The sequence below is a fragment of the Carassius gibelio genome, chromosome B5 (assembly GCF_023724105.1).
Source record: "Carassius gibelio isolate Cgi1373 ecotype wild population from Czech Republic chromosome B5, carGib1.2-hapl.c, whole genome shotgun sequence".
Classification (NCBI taxonomy): Eukaryota; Metazoa; Chordata; class Actinopteri; order Cypriniformes; family Cyprinidae; genus Carassius; species Carassius gibelio.
In genome coordinates, this window is record NC_068400.1 from 4,185,710 (window position 1) to 4,210,949 (window position 25,240).

The window sequence follows — 25,240 nt, forward strand, 5'->3', positions numbered from 1 at the left end:
GGTAACTGGGTTTAATATTAAGGGGGAGGAATGTAGTAGACTGGGTTTCTCATGGTTGGGATTCTCATGTTGTTAAATGCTGTGATGTGATTGGTTCTTAAGGTCACGTGACTCAGTGAAAACGGGAAGCTCGGAAGTGAGCTGCTGAGCTGTGTGTGTTATGATGCGGCTGTTCTCTGGCAGTTTTATTCAGTAAAGTACTGAGTTATTACAACCACCGTCTTCAGTGTTTTACTCGGACCCCAAGATACTACAACATAGATATGGTAGTGATAGTTAATCTATTTTTAAGTTGTAAAAAGTTTGTAATATAGTAATTAATTTCAGGCGAACATAGAATTCAAATTTTGTCTTTTGACTAACTGGAGCCCTTCCCCGGACACCATGCCAAATATGCATTTCCATACCTCAGCTAATCATATGTAAGCATGAATAAGTGCACACCTTATTTATGCGCAAGACTACCAAGTCATCAGTCTCTAATAAGTAAATAACTAAGAATTACAGTGCAGTAAACAATAAAAAAAGGGGTTTATGATTTACTTGAAAAAAAAAAGATTAATTGAATATACTAAATTGCTTATGGTAAGTTGTTGCAATCAATTAATTTTAGCTACATTTAAATAAACCAATTTTGCTGAAAGTTAATCAACTAAATTAGTTTATTTAAATATAGATCAATTGATTGCAACCACTTACCATAAAAAGTTTTTTGTAAAATCAATGAATAATTTATTTTTCAGTGTTGATACATTAAAATGATTTGATATCAAATACTAGTTTGCAGTTTTAAGCGGCATAGTGAAATGTTTTGTATATCTAAAATAACAGAAGTGGACGACACTTCACTGAGTTGCAATTTGCTGCTCCAGCCATTTGTAACAAATAAGGTAGGCTAGACTGTCAGAGCTTTTGAGAGTTACCTCAGAGCACAGTCGCACGCTCACACACACACACACACACACACACACACACACAAACACACACACACACAGCGCAAACGCTCACAGAGTAGATTTCTTACAAAGGAAATATTCAAAAAATGTGGCATTAATAGTTTTAAGGGAGCAACAGAATAGAACAAGGTTATATTTATGTGAAGGTAAAATTATGCCTATGGATTTTCATAAGAGGTTTGTGAAACCGACTGTGTTTTTTAATTTATTTGTTTAATCTGTAAAATAATAAGAACAACTGAGGCTACTCTTCTACATTCGTTTAAGCTTATTTACTAGACAGATTTTTACCTCACCTATACCATGCAATTTGTTGTCTCTACTACTACAAATTGCTTCTGATGTATGTCACTGAATAAATAAAAGGGTCTGCTAAATGCATGAATGGATTTTATACCGGAGAGCACATAGTCTTTATCAAAGACGCAAGTGTCTCGTCAACACATTTTAATAGTCAAAAATAGTATGCGAAACCAGCAGCTTGTCACCTGCAGCACCTCACCTGACAAGTTCGTCTATCATATAGCATACATACATTATAAGAGGACTGGTTTCTCAGGACGTGACTCACACAAGACTACTACATTTTGATGCTCTCGACTTTTCCAATAGAGGTAAGTCAACGTATTTGTTTTTTCAGTTGAAAAAGAAAATACATATAAAAAAAAAAGGTTGTTTTTTTTAATAAACTGATATAGCCTACATGTAACCTGAGTTTTTATTAAAAGAGAAACTAAAAACGAGAAAAGAAAGCCCAAAAATGCTATCCTAGTTTACACACAAGTTGTTACAAACCTGTAATAATTTCTTCCTTCAGTTAAACATGGAAGATACTTTGAAGAATGTGGGTAACCAAACAGTGTCTGGTCCCCAATGAAAATATATTTTTTCTCTACTGTGGAAGCTGCTAAGGACCAGAAACTTAGTTACCCACATTCTTCAAGATTTCTTCTTTTGTGTGGTGGGTGTCCCTTATTTTTCCTTGCTCAAGGTGTTAGCGGCTAGTCATGTGCCCTGTGTGTCACCGGGTTGCCCGTTGTCGCCAACATTAACCAAGGTTGCCTGGCAACATTGCCGAAAAGTTGCCACGTGTATCACCAGCATAAGCATATGATTCATTGAATTTACTAAAAAAATTTATGGTAAGCTATTTGTGGTAGCAATCAATTTATTTTATATACATTTAAATACAGTTTGCTGTAATGTGTTTATATTTGTAGTAATAGCTAAGCCAACAATGCATTGTATGGGTCAAAATTATATAAATATATATATTTTTATGCCAAAAACATAAGGATTTTAAGTAAAGATCATGTTCCATGAAGATATTTGGAAAATTTCTAGAGATGTTCCGATACCCTTTTTCTCTTCCCGATACCTGGGCTCTGGGTATCGGCCGATACCGAGTACTGATCTGATACCTGGGTGTGTATCTGTATATACAGCTGTATATACTACTAGCGCTGTGTAAATTGCTAGAATTATTTTATGGTGTGCTTCAGACTTATCACTTGATAAAACATGAACAAATACATGGTGAACTACTGTATTTATTACAGTTTTTTTATTATCTGACATGAATTTGACAGTAATATTATTTATTTTCTTAATCAAAAAAGAACTTCAAATGCAGCCAAACATCTAACACCGCAAACTAAAAAAGGTATTTTAGTTTTACAATATAACTGTAAAAAAAACCTCCAACAATAAGTCTAGGAATAAAAAAAAAAAAAAAGATATATTAATCAGATAATCTCTTTACAAAAAAACAAGTAAAAAACAAAGCAACCGTCTAGGCATAATTATTATTATTATTAATAGAGACGTATAATTATTACTACATAGAGACATAGCTAAATCTACTGTAGGCTACAACAGTAGCTTAATATATTGTCAGTTTACTCACGTTAACATTTATTTTGATGGGTTGCCATGAAGATCTTTGAGTGTCTGTGTTTATGATATGACAGTTTTCTCAAATGAAACGGTAAATTCTCATGAAGTGATGCTTTATGTGTTCGTGTCCTCATATAGTGACACACGGCAGGGACTACAAAACAGTGAGCTCCCGCGCATCTGCGTCCGTCACCCACAGAGATGTAGAATTTGAAGGAGTAATATTTAAATTGTATTTTGCAGTTTAATATTCACAGACACTAGTATATATTGGGCTACAGTCTGGAGCCCTGCGCTTATGGTGCGTTCAAGTCCTACTGGGAAGTTCGTATGCACGAGGTGGAAGTCATGCTCACTACGGCATGTGCGTTCAAGTCACTTTGGTCGGAGCAAGATGGCGGAGTACTTTCTCTTAATTAAAAACATAAAAATACAGCAATGTTCTTAAACTCTTGTTCTAGAAAATGAAGAACAATGAAATGTGCATTAGGTATACTTCGTTTTTTAATGTTTTAAATTAATTTATGAAGCCACTGCCAACTTTATTGTTACAAGTTGCATTGTTATATTATAGTGCCATCATATTTTGCGTCGTCGATTAACTTACTGTGCTGTCAATAGAAAAGTCTGACAATATCACAGCTAAATACCTTTAAGTATTGTATATTCCGCCATGTTAATCACTGACACGCCAACCCCAACTCGTACAGATCGGGGCTTAAGAAAATCCAGAGCTCCCCACTGGTATTTACGATATTGTGGTTGCATTCATGTGCATTCAACTCATAAAAACGATCAATATTAGTTGACTAGAATTCACCATTAGACTTACAAGGAAGTGACTGAACGCAGCTAAGGGTACCGAATATACTCGGGAGTCTGTAACTTACTACCGGTTCTAAAGAGACGCTTTTACTGTGTTGCTTGTGGCAACACAGTAAAACTTCTTGTGGTTGCAATGCATTCTGAGCAGCGAAGAAGAACCGTGCAGCGGTTAGGCAAAGCTAGCGGTCATAACTAGGTCTTGTTTAAGAAAATGGTATCGGATCGGTATATGGGTTCATGTACTCGCCGATGCCAAAATTTGTTGTGGTATCGGTGATATTTCCGTTACTAGTATCGGAATCAGAACAACTCTATAAATTTCCTACCATAAATGTATCAAAACTTTGATTATTTTTTTTATTTATTTTTTGGATTAGTAATATACATTGCTAGGACTTCATTTGGACAATTTTAAAGGCGATTTTCTCAACATCTAGATTTTTTGCACCAGTTAATTGCACATTTTCAAATAGTTATATCTCGGCCAAATATTGTCCTATCCTAACAAACAAATAGAACGTTTTTTTTTTTTTTTTAATGACCCTTATGACTGGTTTTGTTGTCCAGAAGTAACATATTTCAAGCCACATATTAATCCATTTTACATCTTTTTCTCTACATTAGTGATGGACAAAACAATGGTTTCAAAAACCACTAAGAACATTACAATCGCCATATTTTTGATGGCATTTCTTACAATCTACATGTACCTGTACCACGACTCAACCAAAAACTTTTTCGGCAAATTCACTGGTGCTCATGTCCAGATAAATAACACAGAAAATTGCCTCAGCGTTCTTAAGATGCATAACTACAAGTGCAGCCCAGACATCCCCTTGGAACAAGATCTGATAGCAACATCTAAAGAGAAAGAAGAACCAGACACCATTGTGTTAATCTGGATGTGGCCTTTTGGCGTCAGTTTTGATTTAAGACCCTGCAGTTCGGCTTTCGGTATCCATGGCTGCCATTTAACGGATGACAGAGGTCTATTTAATCAAGCACATGGGGTAATGATCCATCATAGAGATATTAGTGGGGATTTATCCAACATACCACAACTCCCACGACCAGCTTTGCAGAAGTGGGTATGGTGGAATATGGAGTCTCCAACATATACAAATCAAATTCCCTTGCTAAAGGATCTATTTAATCTGACTTCAAGCTACCGCTGGGACTCGGATATTCCAGTACCTTGCGGTAGGATCACAGAAAGCACAGAGGAAGAGAAAAAATATACTATCCCAAAGAAGGACAAATTAGTTTGTTGGGTAGTAAGTCACTATAGCCCAAACCTTAAGCGATCACATTATTATACTGAGTTAGTGAAATTCATCGACGTGTCAACTTATGGCGGGCACTTCAACAAACCAGTTAATGATAAGGAGTATTCCAGTTTAGTGTCTAGTTGCAAATTCTACCTGTCTTTTGAGAATTCCATTCATAGAGACTATGTGACAGAGAAGCTGTTCAATCCTCTAGGGCTTGGTACCGTTCCTGTTGTTATTGGCCCGCCCAGAGAAAACTATGAGCTGTTCATACCAAGTAAAGCCTTCATTCATGTGGATGACTTTCCATCCCCAAAAGAACTGGCCGATCATCTGAAACACCTCGACCAAAACGAGGACCTGTATATGCAGTACTTCACCTGGAGAGAACGTTTTGTTTCAAAGCCAACATACTTTGGTCTTGAACATGCCTGTTGGATTTGTGATCATATTAGAAGGAATAAGCACTACAAAGTGGTCAAAGATCTCAACAGCTGGTTCTGGGCTTGAGGGCAGTTTAACAGATGCTGAGTGAACGTTGAGGTAAGCCATGAGCAGGAGCGTAGCAGGCATTTTAAAAGACTGTGTGTGTGTGGGGTGGGGGGGGGGGGGGGGTCAGCTGTCAGGTGATGTGACCCTCAATGGCCAGAGCATAGAGAAATCACGAGAGCAACTGGAGATTTGAAGCTCATGACAGATGCGCCCAAGAGATTATTCGTCTTGTGATTGGTTAAAATGTTAGTCAACTCAAATCTAAATAAACAAACCAGAGAACACTGGCGGAAATATCGGTGGTGGGTCAAACAAAGCGCGGGGGACAGAATCACCTCTTTTTAAAGCTGCTGCTACGCCCCTGGTCATGAGTAGAGAGACTTTTCACCTCCTTTGGATTTAAAATGGGCATTAACCAACAACCACAAATAACTTGTAATGTCATAACCTGCAAATAACTACATTAAAGGGATACTCCTTCCCAAAATGAAAATATTGTCATTAATCACTTACCCCCATGTCCTTCCAAACCCATTAAAGCTCTGTTCGTCTTCGGAACACAATTTAGGATATTTTGGATGAAAACCTGGAGGCTTGAGACTGTCCCATAGACTGCCAAGTAAATAACAGTGTCAAGGTCCTTCAAAGGTATGAAAGTCATCCTCAGAATACTCCATCTCCCATCATACATGCAATCTGGGTTATATGAAGCATCGGGAACACTTTGTATGCAAAGAAAAAAATCCTTTGTCAACGGTCTCCTCTGTGTCTGTGTGTGCTATGTATAAAATTTACATATTAAACAGACACGTTTATCCTAAGCAACTCACAGTGCATTCAGACTAACATTTTTTACCTAACATGTGCTCCCTGGGAATTGAACCCACAACCATTTGAGCTGCTAATGCAATGCTCTACCACTGAGCCACAGGAACAGTAAAACAGCATATCCTACCAGCATATGGTAACATGTAGAGACACAGAAGAGACTGTTTTCTTTGCTTACAAAAAGCATTCTTGTCTCTTCATATAACCCAGATTGCACATCTGATGGCAGATGGAGTATTCTGACGATGACTTTTATACCTTTTTTGGAACTTGACACTTATTTACTGGGCAGTCTGTGGGACAGTCTCAAGCCTCCAAGTTTTCACCCAAAATATCTTAAACTGTGTTCCGAAGATGAACAGAGCTTTAATGGGTTTGGAACAACATGGGGGTAGGTGATTAATGACACAATTTCCATTTTGGGATGGAGTATCCCGTTAATGTTTACGATTTCAATGTAAGCACATTAATGTCAACAACCTTTGTTATTTTCTGCAGACTGCAGGATAAACTGAAATTATTATTATTATTATTTTGTTGTAATTAACATTATACCACAGTTGAAGAATAAAACACATTAATAAAGTGTAAATTGTTTTGTAAGTTCACCTGTCAATCATCCTCAACAGGAGATTTAAACTTATATGATTTGATGATACAGACACTGATAACATTATTATTATCAGGGGCGACATTTGAGTCATGGGGGCAAGAAAAAAATTATATATATATATAAACCTTATTGACTATACATGAAAGCTGATGTTTTAGATCATTATTGATGTATATGTATATTTTGTTTGTGCATTTTTTTGATGTGGTTGTATGGATCATTTGGGATGATTTATAAATGTGTTTGCGGTATTTTGTTATAGATTTGAAATATATGTGTATTTGTTTAAAGATCTTTGTGATATTGGGGCATTATGGTAATACATGTTTTAATTAGCGCAGGTGTTGCTTTGTAGAACATGGCACTGAGGAAGAGTTAATAACAGAAAAAGTTTTGCACTTGTACCTGTGCACTTCTTTTCATAATTTTTGTGACCTCTAAACAATAAATGTAAGATAGCTTTTTGAGCTGCATTTTGGACGTGTGCAGATCTCTTTCATCTTTGTATCCTTGTATATTTTGAATCTATGAACCAAGCTCTTAACTTGAAAAAAACGTTCTATTGTAATTAGGGCCCGAGCACCGAGGTGCGAGGACCCTCTTGTATCTGCTTTGTTAGGGCCCGAGCACCGATGGTGTGAGGACCCTCTTGTATCTGCTTTGTTTATTATTATTATTATTATTATTAGGGCCCGAGCACCGATGGTGTGAGGACCCTCTTGGAATTGCTCCGTTTATTATTATTATTATTAGGGCTCAAGCCCGAAGGGGCGAAGAGCCCTATTGTTCTTCTAAGGATTATTCTTATTATTTTTTTTATTTTTTATTTAACCTTCCGGGGGTTTTTAGGGGCCTTAACATGCTCAAAAACTCTTGAAAATTGGCACACACATTGGAATCTGCGGCCATCAGGACGCCGCAGAGGCTGGGACCCGGGCGTGGCACAGGGACTCTACAGCGCCCCCTGGAACACCTTCAGAAATCTTGAACCATAGCTCACACAGACTTGCATGTATTTATATGAAACTCGGTACACTTATAGATCTCATTGAGCCGAACAACTTTCACACTTTATGTCATAGGCTCCGCCCAACAGGAAGTCAGCTATTCAGGGCTGTTTAAAAAAAGCATGCTCTGGAATTTGAAATACTCCTCTGAGGTTTTCAACCCGTTCGCCACGAAACTCGGTGAACATGATCTCAAGACATTGGGGACGAAAAATTGCGAGGGGATTTTTGATATCTTGAACGGTTTGCCCGTAGCGAGGCGTGGAAATTATGGCGAGAAATGAGAAACAGGAAATGTCTAATAACATCCACATACATTTCCTGAATTTTATCAAACTTCATTGGTTTGTTTGTTGTATGATACCGATCGTATATATGTGACTATTAAGAGTCAACGTTATAACGCCACCAACTGGCAGCAGGAAGTGAGTCATTTTCAAAATGTTTTGAATTCAGCATCTTATTTTTACTCGATTTACTTAAAACTTCATCAGAATAATGACAAAACACGGCTGATGTAAATCTGTTGTGGGGATATTGATATCTGATATGGCGTTGCCATGGCAACGTGTCAAACTTGAATGTTCTGTTATGATGAGTTTGAGGCAGACACCAACCTCAGATTTACATGAAACTAAAAACACATATCAGTATTAGTGATAGCTAGACAATGGGAAAAGCTTTTAAAAGGGCGTGAAGGAGGCATGCTATAGCGCCACCTTTTGTCAAAAGTGGGGGGTTTAGTTTTAGCTACAGACAACAAACTTGGTACATAAATTGTTCTTATCAAGACGGACAACTTTCTAATTCACAGTCATCAGCTACGACCAACAGGAAGTCGGCTATTTTGATTTGAATATTTAAATTGAGCTCTGATTTAATGCATTCTCCTCAGAGGAAATGTTCACTATACTCACCAAACTTTGTCTACATGTTGAAAAAACATTGAGGAACTTAAATTGCGAACGGATTTTGGTTAGCTTGAACCGTTTTTTCGTGGTGATTTTTTGAAATGACAGTAAAAAGGGAATCATTAATTGTCTTGTATTTTTAAATTGCAGCTTCCAAATACTTAAAAAAAAAATTCATACAGAGATCAAATCATTCTGAGGACATATGCATAGTTTCATGACCTTACAACACTGTATGATTAAAAGAAAATAAAAAAAAAACTGTCAGACATCTCAACTCACTCTGTCCCTCTGTTTGAGCAATGTATGTGTGCTGACTGAGTGCATGTGTGTGTGTGAGTGTGTGTGTGTGAGTGGGGGATGGGCATGAGCTGAGTGGCAGACACAATGAGAGAGAGAGAGAGAGACTTAATCATCTCTTTAATCACCAGAAAAAAAATGTATTTTAAATTGTTATTTTTTGTTGCTGTTGCTAACATTGCTGTTTTCGCCCCGAAGGGGCGAAGAGCCCTATTGTTCTTCTAAGGATTATTCTTATTATTTTTTTTATTTTTTATTTAACCTTCCGGGGGTTTTTAGGGGCCTTAACATGCTCAAAAACTCTTGAAAATTGGCACACACATTGGAATCTGCGGCCATCAGGACGCCGCAGAGGCTGGGACCCGGGCGTGGCACAGGGACTCTACAGCGCCCCCTGGAACACCTTCAGAAATCTTGAACCATAGCTCACACAGACTTGCATGTATTTATATGAAACTCGGTACACTTATAGATCTCATTGAGCCGAACAACTTTCACACTTTATGTCATAGGCTCCGCCCAACAGGAAGTCAGCTATTCAGGGCTGTTTAAAAAAAGCATGCTCTGGAATTTGAAATACTCCTCTGAGGTTTTCAACCCGTTCGCCACGAAACTCGGTGAACATGATCTCAAGACATTGGGGACGAAAAATTGCGAGGGGATTTTTGATATCTTGAACGGTTTGCCCGTAGCGAGGCGTGGAAATTATGGCGAGAAATGAGAAACAGGAAATGTCTAATAACATCCACATACATTTCCTGAATTTTATCAAACTTCATTGGTTTGTTTGTTGTATGATACCGATCGTATATATGTGACTATTAAGAGTCAACGTTATAACGCCACCAACTGGCAGCAGGAAGTGAGTCATTTTCAAAATGTTTTGAATTCAGCATCTTATTTTTACTCGATTTACTTAAAACTTCATCAGAATAATGACAAAACACGGCTGATGTAAATCTGTTGTGGGGATATTGATATCTGATATGGCGTTGCCATGGCAACGTGTCAAACTTGAATGTTCTGTTATGATGAGTTTGAGGCAGACACCAACCTCAGATTTACATGAAACTAAAAACACATATCAGTATTAGTGATAGCTAGACAATGGGAAAAGCTTTTAAAAGGGCGTGAAGGAGGCATGCTATAGCGCCACCTTTTGTCAAAAGTGGGGGGTTTAGTTTTAGCTACAGACAACAAACTTGGTACATAAATTGTTCTTATCAAGACGGACAACTTTCTAATTCACAGTCATCAGCTACGACCAACAGGAAGTCGGCTATTTTGATTTGAATATTTAAATTGAGCTCTGATTTAATGCATTCTCCTCAGAGGAAATGTTCACTATACTCACCAAACTTTGTCTACATGTTGAAAAAACATTGAGGAACTTAAATTGCGAACGGATTTTGGTTAGCTTGAACCGTTTTTTCGTGGTGATTTTTTGAAATGACAGTAAAAAGGGAATCATTAATTGTCTTGTATTTTTAAATTGCAGCTTCCAAATACTTAAAAAAAAAATTCATACAGAGATCAAATCATTCTGAGGACATATGCATAGTTTCATGACCTTACAACACTGTATGATTAAAAGAAAATAAAAAAAAAACTGTCAGACATCTCAACTCACTCTGTCCCTCTGTTTGAGCAATGTATGTGTGCTGACTGAGTGCATGTGTGTGTGTGAGTGTGTGTGTGTGAGTGGGGGATGGGCATGAGCTGAGTGGCAGACACAATGAGAGAGAGAGAGAGAGACTTAATCATCTCTTTAATCACCAGAAAAAAAATGTATTTTAAATTGTTATTTTTTGTTGCTGTTGCTAACATTGCTGTTTTCATTACAGCTTAAGAAATCTCTTAGGCCTTATCCTTTTCTGACAGTTTCAGGAATTAAAAACAAAATTCTAAAAATACTTATTTGTGCTGCAAATAATAATTTCAACTCATTTGATACTGACCTATTCCATCCTGTGACATGACATGTATCTACATTTTTAAAATCTCATGGATGTAACAGTAAAACTGTTCAGTTCACAGATCAAGACTAAGCTTCTTTCACAAATGCTTATAAGTCATTAAAGGATTTAATAACACTGTAAAATAATGTCTAATTTGTTAACATTAGTAAATGCATTGGTAACACTTTATAATAACTGCACTCATTAGTAAATAGTCAGTTTATGCTTTATAAAGCCTTGTCCCAATATTAATAGTCAGTAGTAAGCAGTTTATAAATACAGCTATAAATAGCTTGTTCTTGGTTTATAAGCACATTTATTAAAAAGGAGAGTAATCTTTTCAGTTATCTTCCTATGAAAAATAAAAAAAATAAAAATAAACAAGCAACAACACAGATTGATACAGAACTCAGAAATTTTATTGTGGATTTATGATTAAATCAGCATGTAAAAATGAATTCATACTCCTCCGAGAAGACATAAGTAGTTCACACCAAACTTTTTCAACATGATGCTAATATACTGAAGATGTTAAATTGCGAATGGGTTTAGGATACCTTAAATGGTGTGGCCATAGCGATTTATTAAAGTAACATAAAAAAATACAATAGTTATTTTACGATATCTTTAAAATTTTTCATTTCAACTCTTCATAATTTTTTATATATGTAGAAGTCATCATTTGAAGGAAGCACAGTAAGTTTCATAGCTTTATCATTTTCAAGAGCCAGCATAAAATTAAAACTATCATAACTTATAAATCAAGCTTGCAATTCTTAGTACCAATAATGGCCACCAGATGGAGCTATAGGATTACTTTTAAATAATTATTGTAGAAACGAGTATAATTTAAATCATTTATAGAAATCTTTCAAAGAAAAATAATATGAATTTTATGTATTTACTGATAAAATGACCCTCACTTAATTAGAATAACAAGCTGAAGTATTGTGAACTGTATATTAAGAAATAATTCTTTATAGGCTTTATGGACAGACAGTTTTGAGTGACTCTTGAAGGTTCAGCCCCACATCCTCTTTTACCACTGTTTAAAGAATTTATCTTACAGAACAGGTGCGAATGAATTTTGGATAGCTTGAATGGTTTTGTCGTGGTGATTTATTGAAAGAACAGTAAAAAAGTAACCAGTAAATGTCTTTTTATTTTTTTTAAAGTGCAGCTTCTAAACACTTCAAAAAAATGTACACATAGAAGACAAGTCATTCTGAGGAAATATGCATAGTTTCATGACTATACAACACTATATGGATGATAGAAAATTAAAAAACTATCAAACATCTGATGTAACTCTGTCCCTCTGTCACTGTGGGTAATGTGTGTGTGTGTGTGTGTGTAAGTGAATTAGGTGTGAAACTATCAGGGAGCATTTAGTCTCCAGCGCCAACATTTTACAGAACTGCCACTTTCCTGGAGTCTCCAGAATTACTCTGTGTCAGGTTCTGAGAGATCTAAGATTCAAAAAAATGATTTAATTAGAATACCATGAAGTATTGTGAAATACTATATATTAAGACTTTATATATAGGCTTTATGAACAGATTAGAGTGACTCGTGAAGGACCAGCACCACCTCCTCTTGTCCGATGGTTTGAGGAATATATCTTCCAGAATCCGGGATTAAGATTTAGGAGCTCTTTTTTATTCCACCTCCTTTCCTGAAAGTCTGTCTTGCAGAATTGACTAAAAATTAATCTTCACATTAATTCCTAATTATTTTGCAATTCTTTTTGTCAGTTCTTCTTGACCTGTTTTTTTCTTCTTCTTTTCTGACCTCATGACCCAGTCAGCATTTTTTGTACAATGGCCAAGTCTTAACTTATCAATTTCTGTATTGCATTTGTGTTTGATATTTCTCACAGGCTTTACAGAGTTAAAACTCTTTTTTTAGCGCATTTCATCTGTAAAAGAAAACATGCCCAATAATTCTGCACACATGAATATAAGGAGTTTTTCTCTTCCAGCTTTCCTGGACTATTGTATAGCACTCATAAATGATTAAATAAAAAATAATGGTAGTTATTAAGATTGATATGGTTTGGAATTGGTAAAATGTGCTTGGAAAAAAATCACAATAAAACAATGTTTTAATGTTTAAGTTTGGAATATTAACTGACATGAATGAATGCTATATAAATATTGTTCATGTTAACATAATGTTTAGAAATGAAATATTATTGTAAAGTGTCACTAAAGTTATATATATTGTTCTGTGAATGTGATTTTAAAGTCTTGATGATTCGGATTAACCCTTTAACTGCCATATCCTTTAAAACCTCACTGCCAGAGGGATATTGTGAATGCATGTGCCCGCTGGGCACAGTTTACCTGATGCCACCGGGGTGGCGATGGCATTGGTGGCTTGAGCCCGCCATCGCTGCTTGCAGCTATATTTATTAGGGCCCGAGCACCGATGGTGTGAGGACCCTATTGGAATTGCTCCGTTTATTATTATTATTATTCCGCTTCTCCAAAATGAATCGCATTTTTGAGGGCCTAAACATTCTCAAAAAGTCACCAAATTTTGCACACGCCTCCGAACTGGCGAAAATTTACGTCTGATATGGGTTTCAGAAGTGGGTGTGGTAAAATGGCTCGACAGCGCCACCTATGCACGTTCAGCGGTGTGCGCCTCGAGCTACATTTCACGTACATGTATGAAAATCGGTACACACATGTAACACATCAATACCTACAAAAAAGACTATTGGAGCAAAATTCTAAACCCAACAGGAAGTCGGTTATTTTTAATATTATGGGCAAATTTTGTGTCATTTTTGCCATTTCTATGCGTTGTATTTTAACGAACTCCTCCTAGAGATTTCTTCAAATCAACACCAAATTTGGTATGCCTAATCTAAAGGCCTTTGCGATGTTAAATTGCGAAGATTTTGAGTTTTCGTTGAAGGGCGTGTCCGTGGCGGCCTGGTGAATTTCGATGACTCGCCATGAAAAATGAAGTTGCTATAACTCAGACATACAATGTCCAATCTGCCCCAAACTTCACATGGTTGATAAGACTCTGGAACAGAATAGATTGACATGCCCATATGCAGTTATAGTCATAGCGCCACCTATTGGCAACAGGAAGTGTCATATTTTATGCTGCGAAGAACTACTCCTAGAAATTTTATGACATCAATGTCTTTTTTGTGGTCAGTCTAATCTAAAGGCCTGTGCGATGTTAAGTTGTGAAGATCTTGAGTTTTCGTTAAAAGGCGTGTCCATGGCGCCGTCACGAAGTTCGATGTCTCGCCATGGGAATAAAAGATGTTATAACTCAGGCATAAAATGTCCGATCTTCCCCAAACTTCACATGTGTGATAAGACTCCTGGCCTGAACACATCTGAAGGCCAAAATTCCATCAGGTGTGGCAAAATGGCTCGATAGCGCCACCTATACACTTTCAACAGAGTGCGCCTCGAGCTATGTTTCACGTACATGTACAAAAATCGGTATACACATGTAACACACCAATACCTACAAAAAAGTCTCTTGGTATGAAATCCGAATCCCAACAGGAAGTCGGTTATTTAGAATTTTCTCTGCAAAATTGGCGTTGTTTTTGCCATTTTCAGGGGTTGTACTTTAACGAACTCCTCCTAGAGATTTATTCAGATCAACACCAAACCTGGTCAGTGTAATCTTAAGCCCTTTGCGATGTTAAATTGCGAAGATCTTTAGATTTCGTTAAAGGGCGTGTCCATGGTGGCCTGACAAATTTCGATGTTTCGCCATGAAAAAGGAAGTTGCTGTAACTCAGACATACAATGTCCAATCTGCCCCAAACTTCACATGTTAGATAAAACTTCTGCCCTTAACAGATCTACATGCCCACATTCAGTTATAGTCATAGCGCCACCTATTGGCAACAGGAAGTGACATGTTTTACGCTGCAACAAACTACTCCTATAATTTTTTTGAGATTAACATATATTTTGTGGTCAGTCTAATCTAAAGGCCTGTGCAATGTTAACTTTTGGAGATCCTGAGTTTTTGTTAAAGGGCGTTTCCATGGCGCCATGACAAAATTTGATGTCTTGCCACAGCAAGAGAAGTTGTTGTAACTCAAGCATAAAATGTTCAATCTTCCCCAAACTTCACATGTTCGATAAGAGTCCTGGCCTGAACACATCTGAAGGCCAATATTCCATTATAATGATAGCGCCGCCTGCTGGCAACGGTAAGATTGGCACATATATGGGATATACTTTGATATATTCCACTTATATTTAGGACATTAAATGCATATTTCTCAACGTTCACCTTTTTACTAAAGCAACACGATGGCGGTGAGCCCGGGTGCGAGGGCCCGTTCATCGCTGCTTGCAGCTTTAATTATTATTATTATTGTACTTCTCCAAAATGAATCGCATTTTTGAGGGCCTAAACATACTCAAAAAGTCATGAAACTTAGCACACACCTCAGAACTGGCGAAAATTTACATCTGATATGGGTTTCAGAAGTGGGTGTGGCAAAATGGCTCGACAGCGCCACCTATACACGTTCAACGGTGTGCGCCTCGAGCTATGTTTCACGTACATGTATGAAAATCGGTAAACATGTGTAACTCTCCAGTACCTACAAAAAAGTCTCTTAGAGCAAAATTCTAAACCCAACAGGAAGTCGGTTATTTTTAATATTATGAGCAAATTTTGTGTCATTTTTGCCATTTCCATGCATTGTATTTTAACGAACTCCTCCTAGAGACTTATTCAGATCAACACCAAGTTTGGTATGCCTAATCTAAAGGCCTTTGCGATGTTAAATTGCGAAGATTTTGAGTTTTCGTCGAAGGGCGTGTCAGTGGCGGCCTGGCGAATTTCGAAGATTCGCCATGAAAAATGAAGTTGCTATAACTCAGACATGCAATGTCCAATCTGCCCCAAACTTCACATGGTTGATAAGATTCTGAAACTGAATAGATTGACATGCCCATATTCAGTTATATTCATAGCGCCACCTATTGGCAACAGGAAGTGTCATATTTTACGCTGCGAAGAACTACTCCTAGAAATTTTATGACATCAATGTCTTTTTTGTGGTCAGTCTAATCTAAAGGCCTGTACGATGTTAAATTGTGAAGATCTTGAATTTTCGTTAAAGGGCGTGTCCATGGCGTCATGTCAAATTTCGATGTCTCGCCATGGGAGTAGAAGTTGTTGTAACTCAGGCATAAAATATCAGATCTTGCCCAAACTTCACATGTTTGATAAGAGTACTGACCTGCACACATCTGGAGGCTAATATTCCATTCGATGTGGCAAAATGGCTCGATAGCGCCACCTATACATTTTCAATGGAGTGCGCCTCGAGCTACATGTCATGTACATGTACGAAAATCGGTAAACATATGTAACACACCAATAGCTACAAAAAAGTCTCTTGGTACGAAATCCGAATCCCAACAGGAAGTCGGTTATTTTTAATTTCCCCTGCAAAATTGGTGTTGTTTTTGTCATTTTCAGGGGTTGTATTTTAACGAACTCCTCCTAGAGATTTATTCAGATCAACACCAAACTTGGTCAGTGTAATCTAAAGCCCTTTGTGATGTTAAATTGCGAAGGAATTGAGGTTTTGTTAAAGGGCGTGTCCATGGCGGCCTGACAAATTTCGATGATTCGCCATGAAAAATGATGGTGCCATAACTCAGACATACAATGTCCAATCTGCCCCAAATTTCACATGTTTGATAAGACTCTTGACCTGAACAGATCTACATGCCAATATTCAGTTATTGTCATAGCGCCACCTATTGGCAACAGGAAGTGACATATTTTACACTGTGACAAACTACTCCTAGAAATTTTATGACATTAATGTCTTTTTTGTGGTCAGTCTAATCTAGAGACCTGTGTGTTGTTTAGTTGTGAAGATCTTGAGTTTTTTGTTAAAAGGCGTGTCCATGACGCCATGACGAAGTTCGATGTCTCGCCATGGGAATAAAAGATGTTATAACTCAGGCATAAAATGTCCGATCTTGCCCAAACTTCACATGTGTGATAAGGGTCCTGGCTTGAACACATCTGAAGGCCAATATTCCATTATAAAGATAGCGCCACCTGCTGGTAACAGGAAGATTGGCACACATATGGAATAATCTTTGATATATTGCACTTATGTTTATGAGTTTAAATGCATATTTCTCAACGTTCACCTTTTTACTAAAGCCACACGATGGCGGTGAGCCCGGGTGCGAGGGCCCGTTCATCGCTGCTTGCAGCTTTAATTATTATTCTTCTTCTTCTTCTTCTCCCGAATGAATCTTATTTTTGAGGGCTTTAACATGCTCAAAAAGTCATGAAACTTTGCACACGCGTCAAACCTGGTGAAAGTTTTCGTCTGATATAGGATTCAGAAGAGGGTGTGGCAAAATGGCTCGACAGCGCCACCTATACCAAGAAAATCAACAGCCTTCCAGCTATGTTTCACGTACATGCACGAAAATTGGCACACATATGTAACACACCAATACCTACAAAAAAGACTCTTGGAGCGAAATTCTAAACCCAACAGGAAGTCGGTTATTTTTAATATTATGAGCATATTTTGTGTAATTTTGGTCATTTCCATGTGTTGTATTTTAACGAACTCCTCCTAGAGATTTCTTCAAATCAACACCAAATTTGGTATGCCTAATCTAAAGGTCTTTGCGATGTTAAATTGCGAAGATCTTGAGTTTTCGTTGAAGGGCGTGTCCGTGGCGGCCTGGCGAATTTCGATGATTCGCCATGAAAAATGAAGTTGCTATAACTCACACATACAATGTCCAATCTGCCCCAAACTTCACATGTTTGATGAGATTCCGAACCTGAACAGATTGACATGCCCATATTCAGTTATAGTCATAGCGCCACCTATTGGCAACAGGAAGTGACATATTTTACGCTGCGACGAACTACTCCTAGAAATTTTATGACATCAGTGTCTTTTTTGTGGTCAGTCTAATCTAAAGGCCTGTGCGATGTTCAGTTGTGAAGATTTTGAGTTTTCGTTAAAAGGCTTGTTCATGGCGCCGCGACGAAGTTCGATGTCTCGCCATGGGAATAAAAGATGTTATAACTCAGGCATAAAATGTCCGATCTTCCCCAAACTTCACATATGTGATAAGAGTCCTGACCTGAACAGATCTGCAGGCCAATATTCCACCGGGTGTGGCAGAATGGCTCTATAGCGCCACCTATAAACTTTCAACGGAGTGCGCCTCGAGCTATGTTTCATGTACATGTACAAAAATTGGTACACACATGTAACGCACCAATACCTACAAAAAAAGTCTCTTGGTACGAAATCCGGATCCCAACAGGAAGTCGGTTATTTTGAATTTTCCCTTCAAAATTGGTGTTGTTTTTGCCATTTTCAGGGGTTGTACTTTAACGAACTCCTCCTAGAGATTTATTCAGATCAACACCAAACTTGGTCAGTGTAATCTAAAGCCCTTTGCGATAATAAATTGCGAAGGACTTGAGGTTTCGTTAAAGGGCGGGTCCATGGCGGCCTGACAAATTTCGATGTTTCGCCATGAAAAAGGAAGTTGCTGTAACTCAGACATACAATGTCCAATCTGCCCCAAACTTCACATGTTGGATAAGACTCTTGACCTGAACAGATCTACATGCCAATATTCAGTTATAGTCATAGCGCCACCTATTGGCAACAGGAAGTTACATATTTTACACTGCGACAAACTACTCCTATAATTTTTTTGAGATTAACATATATTTTGTGGTCAGTCTAATCTAAAGGCCTGTGCAATGTTAACTTTTGAAGATCTTGAGTTTTTGTTAAAGGGCGTTTCCATGGCGCCATGACAAAATTTGATGTCTTGCCACAGCAAGAGAAGTTGTTGTAACTCAAGCATAAAATGTTCAATCTTCCCCAAACTTCACTTGTTTGATAAGAGTCCTGGCCTGAACACATCTGAAGGCCAATATTCCATTATAATGATAGCGCCACCTGCTGGCAACGGTAAGATTGGCACATATATGGGATATACTTTGATATATTCCACTTATATTTAGGACATTAAATGCATATTTCTCAACGTTCACCTTTTTACTAAAGCCACACGATGGCGGTGAGCCCGGGTGCGAGGGCCCGTTCATCGCTGCTTGCAGCTTTAATTAGGGCTCAAGCCTGGAGGGCGAGAGCCCTATTGTTTTCCTTAGGATTATTTGTTATTATTATTATTATTATTTATTATTATTATTTTTCTTCAAGGTTTCGGGGGCTTTTGGGGCCCTTAACATGCTTAAAAAGTCTTGAAAATTGGCACACACATTGGAACCTGCGGCCATTAGGGCCGGGCAGAGACTGATAGACGGGCGTGGCACAGGGGCTCTACAGCGCCCCCTGGAATATGGAGGGCCATATATCATACATACTTGCACGTAGACGTACGAAACTCGGTACACATATAGAACTCATCAATACAAACAACTTTCGTATTGCATATCATAGGCTCCGCCCAACAGGAAGTTGGCTATTTGGGGTTTATTATTCATATTTGTCGTCAAAGTTGTGGGGGCTTTTGGGGTCCTTAACATACTCAAAAACTCTTGAAAGTTTGCGCACAATTTGGAATATGTGGCCTTTAGGAGCCTGCAGAGGCTGGGACACGGGCGTGGCACAGGGGCTCTACAGCGCCCCCTGGAACACAGTCATAAATGTTGATGTATAGCTCACACATACTTGCACGTATTAATATGAAACTCAGTACACATATAGATCTCATCGTGCCGAACAACTTGCATATTGCATGTCATAGGCTCCGCCCAACAGGAAGTCAGCTATTTAGAGTTATGTAAAAAGCGCATGCTCTGGAATTTGAAATACTTGTCATAGGTTTTTTACTCGATTGCCGCCAAACTCGGTCAACATGATCTCAAGACACTGGGGATGAAAAATTGCCAGGGGATTTTTGATATCTCAAACGGTTTGCTCGTAGCGAGGCGTTGAAATTATGGCGAGAAATGAGAAACAGGAAGTGTCTAATACCATCCACATACATTTCCTGATTTTAATCAAACTTCATCAGATTATTCTTTGTATGATGTCGATCGCATATATGTGACTATTAGGAGTCAAAGTTATAGCGCCACCAACTGGCAGCAGGAAGTGTGTCATTTTCAGAATGCTTTGTATTCAGCATATTATTTTTACTCGATTTGCTTCAAACTTCATCAGAATAATGTTAAAACACAGCCTATATTAATCTGCTAGGGGGATATTGATATCTAAAAATATTGTTGCCGTGGCAACATGTCAAACTTGAATACTTCTCAGGTGATTTTAAGGCATATAACATACTTAGAATTTCATGAAATTCAGAACACATATCAGTATTTATGATAACTAGACACTGGCAAAAGTTCATAAGAGGGCGTGGAAGAGGCACTCTATAGCGCCACCTTTTGTCAAAAGTGGGGGGGTTAGTTTTAGCTACAAACACCAAACTCGGTACAAAAATTGTTCTTATCAAGACGGACAACTTTCTAATTCACAGTCATCAGCTACGTTCAACAGGAAGTCAGCTATTTTGATTTGAATGTGGATTTTTTTTTACATTTAGCTGTGAATTAATGCATACTGCTCAGAGGAGAGTAACACTATACACACCAAACTTTGTCTACATGATGCCAAAACATTTTAAACAACTTAAATTGCCAAAGGATTTTGGATAGCTTGAACGGTTTTGTCGTGGTGATTTTTTTAAATGACAGTAAAAATTGAATTATTAATTGTCCTGCATTTTTATATTCCAAACACTTCAAAACCTTTTTTCATACAGAAAAAAAGTAATTCTGAGTAAATATGGATAGTTTCACGACTTTACAACACTGTATGGATAACAGAAAATTAAAAAACTGTCAGACATCTCATCTCACTCTGTCCATCTGTTTGAGTATTATGTGCTGAGACTTACATTGTCTGAGAGAAAATGCGCCCCTACAGGTGCAATTCCTGAAAGGGAAATTCGACTGAAAGGGAGGAGACTCTCTTTTAGTTTCATTTTTAAATCGGTTAAAATACAAATAAATACTTAGATTTAATTCACACTGACAAGCTAAACCAACATATATGATTATTACCGGGTCAGGGCTCATTAATAATTGATGTGTGGTCAGTGATACGTGAGAAACACGAGAGATGAATCACGCTCTGAGCATGAGCGTGTGGAATGATGAGCTCAGAAAAAAACGAGTTTATTCTTGTTTTATAGCTTTTAAAATTAAAATATTAAAGCGATATTACACAATTCACCAATTAGAACACACCAGGAGCTAAATTCAGATGTTTTTGAACTGTTTGTGTGAAAATGAAATATTCGCGGCTGCCTATCTGAAATCACTGCCTCCGATCAGCGCGCACAGTGTCACAAGTTCAAAACAAACGAATTTATTCTTGTTTAAGAGCTTTTTCAAATAAAATATTGTCATAAATGCACACAATACACCCATTATAACACAACACGAGCTAAATGCAGGTGCTTGTGACCCGTTTAAGTGTGCAAGACTATTTGAAAGTGCGACTGGCAGAATAACATATATCTCTCTCGAGCTGCAGGATTCTGCCTTTCGTCGTAAGAACGAACACATCATGGACAAGATTATTTCAAAATACATAATAGCTTGGCTAATATAAACGAAAACAGCCACGTGAACATAAACTGTTGAGAAATAAATCTGAAGTGGATATACTGGATTTTAATATTAAGTGACCGCATATACCAGCTGCTTCTGTCTTCAATTTTAATCTATATAAAAAATTAAACTCATTCATCTTGGCGGCTTTTTTAATGTGTGTACGTATTTATTTATTATTTTGCTCTAACAAGAATTAATCTATATTTAATTAAATCAATTACATTTTATTTTACATTTGATTTGTCCATTTCTGCATCTAAACGCCTAAAAACCTAAAACATGCTCTATTATACTATTGTTAGCAATTTCTTTATCGTCCAATTTATCTGGTGTACACACTTTTATTTTCATAATAAAGTCGTTTGTTAGATTATACACAGTTATAGTGGTCTATAATAAATATTGACAGGTTTTATTCAAGCTGTTTAGAATGATTGCCGTAGGCTAATTTTTTAAAATGTAAATCCAAAAAACAAAATAAAAAAATAAATAAAATAAAAAATAAATAAAGAAAAAACACTGGAAAAGATTAACTTGTACTTTTTTATACATTTTGTATAGTTTCATAGTTTATGCATTATAGTTATAAAAACTAACAAATTTAGCCACTCACATAGAAATCTTAGGCCTTATCCTTTTCTGACAGTTTTAGGAATTTTTAAAAATCCTAAAAAACCTTATTTGTGCTGCAAATAATAATTTCAAACTAATTTCAAACTGACCTCTGACATCCTGTGACATGATATTTATTTGAATTTACATAATCTCATGGATGTAACAGTAAATCTGTTCAGCTCACAGATCAAGACTAAGCTGTAATGCAAGCAGAACTTTCACAAATGCTTGTAGGTCAATAAAATCATTACAAAACACTTACAAATCATTTAAGGGATTTGATAACACTGTAAAATGATGTCTAATTTGTTAACATTAGCAAATGCATTGATAACACTTTATAATAACTGCACTCATTAGTAAATAGTCAGTTCATGCTTCATAAAGCCTTGTCCCAATATTAATAGTCAGTAGTAAGCAGTTTATAAATACAGCTATAAATAGCTCATTTATTAAAAAGGAGAGTAAAGGGTCAGTTATCTTCCTATGAAAAATAAAAAAAAATAAAAATAAACAAACAACAACACTGATTGATACAGAAATCAGAAATGTTATTGTGGATTTATGATAAACTCAGCCTGTAAATGAATTCATTCTCTTCCAAGAAGACACAAGTAGTTCACACCAAACTTTTTTTTAAATGAAGCCATATACTGAAGATGTTAAATTGCAAATGGGTTTAGGATACCTTAAATGGTGTGGCCATAGAGATTTATTAAAGTAACATAAAAAAAATACAATAGTTATTTTACTATATCTTTAAAATTTTTAATTCCAACTCTTCATAATTTTTTATATACGTAGAAGTCATCATTTGAAGGAAGCACAGTAAGTTTCATAGCTTTATCATTTTCAAGAGCCAGCATAAAATTAAAACTATCATAACATATAAATCAAGCTTGCAATTCTTAGTACCAATAATGGCCACCAGATGGAGCTATAGGATCACTTTTAAATAATTATTGTAGAAACAAGTATGATTTAAATCATTTATAGAAATCTTTCAAAGAAAAATAATATGAATTGTATGTATTTTACTGATAAAATGACCCTCACTTTATTAGAATAACAAGCTGAAGTATTGTGAACTGTATATTAAGAATAATTCTTTATAGGCTTTATGGACAGATAAGTTTTGAGTGACTCTTGAAGGATCAGCACCACATCCTCTTTTACCACTGTTTAAAGAATGTATCTTACAGTACAGGTGCGGATGAATTTTGAATGGCTTGAATGGTTTTGTCGTGGTGATTTTTTGAAACAACAGTAAAAAAGTAACCAGTAAATGTCTTTTATTTTTTTAAGTGCAGCTTCTAAACACTTCAAAAAAATTTACACATAGAAGACAAGTCATTCTGAGGAAATATGCATAGTTTCATGACTATACAACACTATATGGATGATAGAAAATTAAAAAACTATCATACATCTGATGTCACTCTGTCCCTCTGTCACAGTGGGTAATGTGTGTGTGTGTGTGTGTGTGTGTGTGTGTGTGTGTGTGTGTGTGTGTGTGTGTGTGTGCGTGTGTGTGTTAAGTGAATTAGGTGTGAAACTATCAGGGAGCATTTAGTCTCCAGTGCCAACATTTTACAGAACTGCCACTTTCCTGGAGTCTCAGAATTACAATGTGTCAGGTTCTGAGAAATCAAAAATTCCAAAAAATGATTTAATTAGAATACCATGAAGTATTGTGAAATACTATATATTAAGACTTTATATATAGGCTTTATGAACAGATTGGAGTGACTCGTGAAGGACCAGCACCACCTCCTCTTGTTTGATGGTTTGAGGAATATATCTTCCAGAATCCGGGATTAAGATTTAGGAGCTCATTTTTATTCCACCTCCTTTCCTGAAAGTCTGTCTTGCAGAATTGACTAAAAATTAATTTGCAATTATTTTTGTCAGTTCTTCTTGACCTGTTTTTTTTTTTCTTCTTCTTTTCTGACCTCATGACCCAGTCAGCATTTTTGTACAATGGTCAAGTCTTAACTTATCAATTTCTGTATTGCATTTGTGTTTGATATTTCTCATGGGTATTTCATAATTTTCGACTTTGAGTTAAAACAGTTTGAGTTAAAACTCTTTTTTATAGCGCATTTCATCTGTAAAAGAAAACATGCCTAATGATTCTGCACACATGAATATAAGGAGTTTTTCTCTTCCAGCTTTCCTGGACTATTGTATAGCACTCATAAATGATTAAATAAAAAATAATGGTAGTTATTAAGATTGATATGGTTTGGAATTGGTAAAATGTGCTTGGAAAAAAACCACAATAAAACAATGTTTTAATGTTTAAGTTTGGAATATTAACTGACATGAATGAATGCTATATAAATATTGTTCATGTTAACATAATGTTTATAATTGAAATCTTATTGTAAAGTGTTACTAAATATATATATATATATATATATATATATATATATATATATATATTGTTCTGTGAATGTGATTTTAAAGTCTAGATGATTTGGATTAACCCTTTAACCGCCATATCCTTTAAAACCTCACTGCCAGAGGGATATTGTTATTGTTGATATTGCACAGTTTACCTGATGCCACCGGGGTGGTGATGGCATTGGTGGCTTGAGCCCGCCATCGCTGCTTGCAGCTATATTTATTATTATTATTCTTCTTCTCTAAGATGAATCGCATTTTTGAGGGCCTAAACATGCTCGAAAAGTCATGAAACTTTGCACACACCTCAGAACTGGCGAAAATTTACGTCTGATATGGGTTTCAGAAGTGGGTGTGGCAAAATGGCTCAACAGCGCCACCTATACACGTTCAACGGTGTGCGCCTCGAGCTACGTTTCATGTACATGTATGAAAATCGGTATACACATGTAACTCTCCAATACCTACAAAAAAGTCTCTTGGAGCAAAATCCGAAACCC

The 25,240-nt window shown here is 36.7% G+C and overlaps 2 protein-coding genes across 6 annotated transcripts in view; one reads left to right on the forward strand and one right to left on the reverse strand.

Annotated features, from left to right (window-relative positions):
* si:ch211-264f5.2 (uncharacterized protein LOC570749 homolog) overlaps window positions 1-25,240 on the reverse strand; it is an 83,721-nt gene that overhangs the window by 23,039 nt on the left and 35,442 nt on the right. The window lies entirely within an intron of this gene.
* Window positions 4,247-5,481, forward strand: LOC127958699 (4-galactosyl-N-acetylglucosaminide 3-alpha-L-fucosyltransferase 9-like). The gene has a single exon (XM_052557670.1). It carries the CDS (start codon window positions 4,304-4,306, stop codon window positions 5,453-5,455), a length of 1,152 nt encoding a protein of 383 aa, XP_052413630.1. The 5' UTR covers window positions 4,247-4,303; the 3' UTR covers window positions 5,456-5,481.

Excerpts from the sequence above, each read along its gene's own strand:
- LOC127958699 (XM_052557670.1), top strand. The coding sequence starts at position 4,304 with ATGGACAAAACAATGGTTTCAAAAACCACTAAGAACATTACAATCGCC.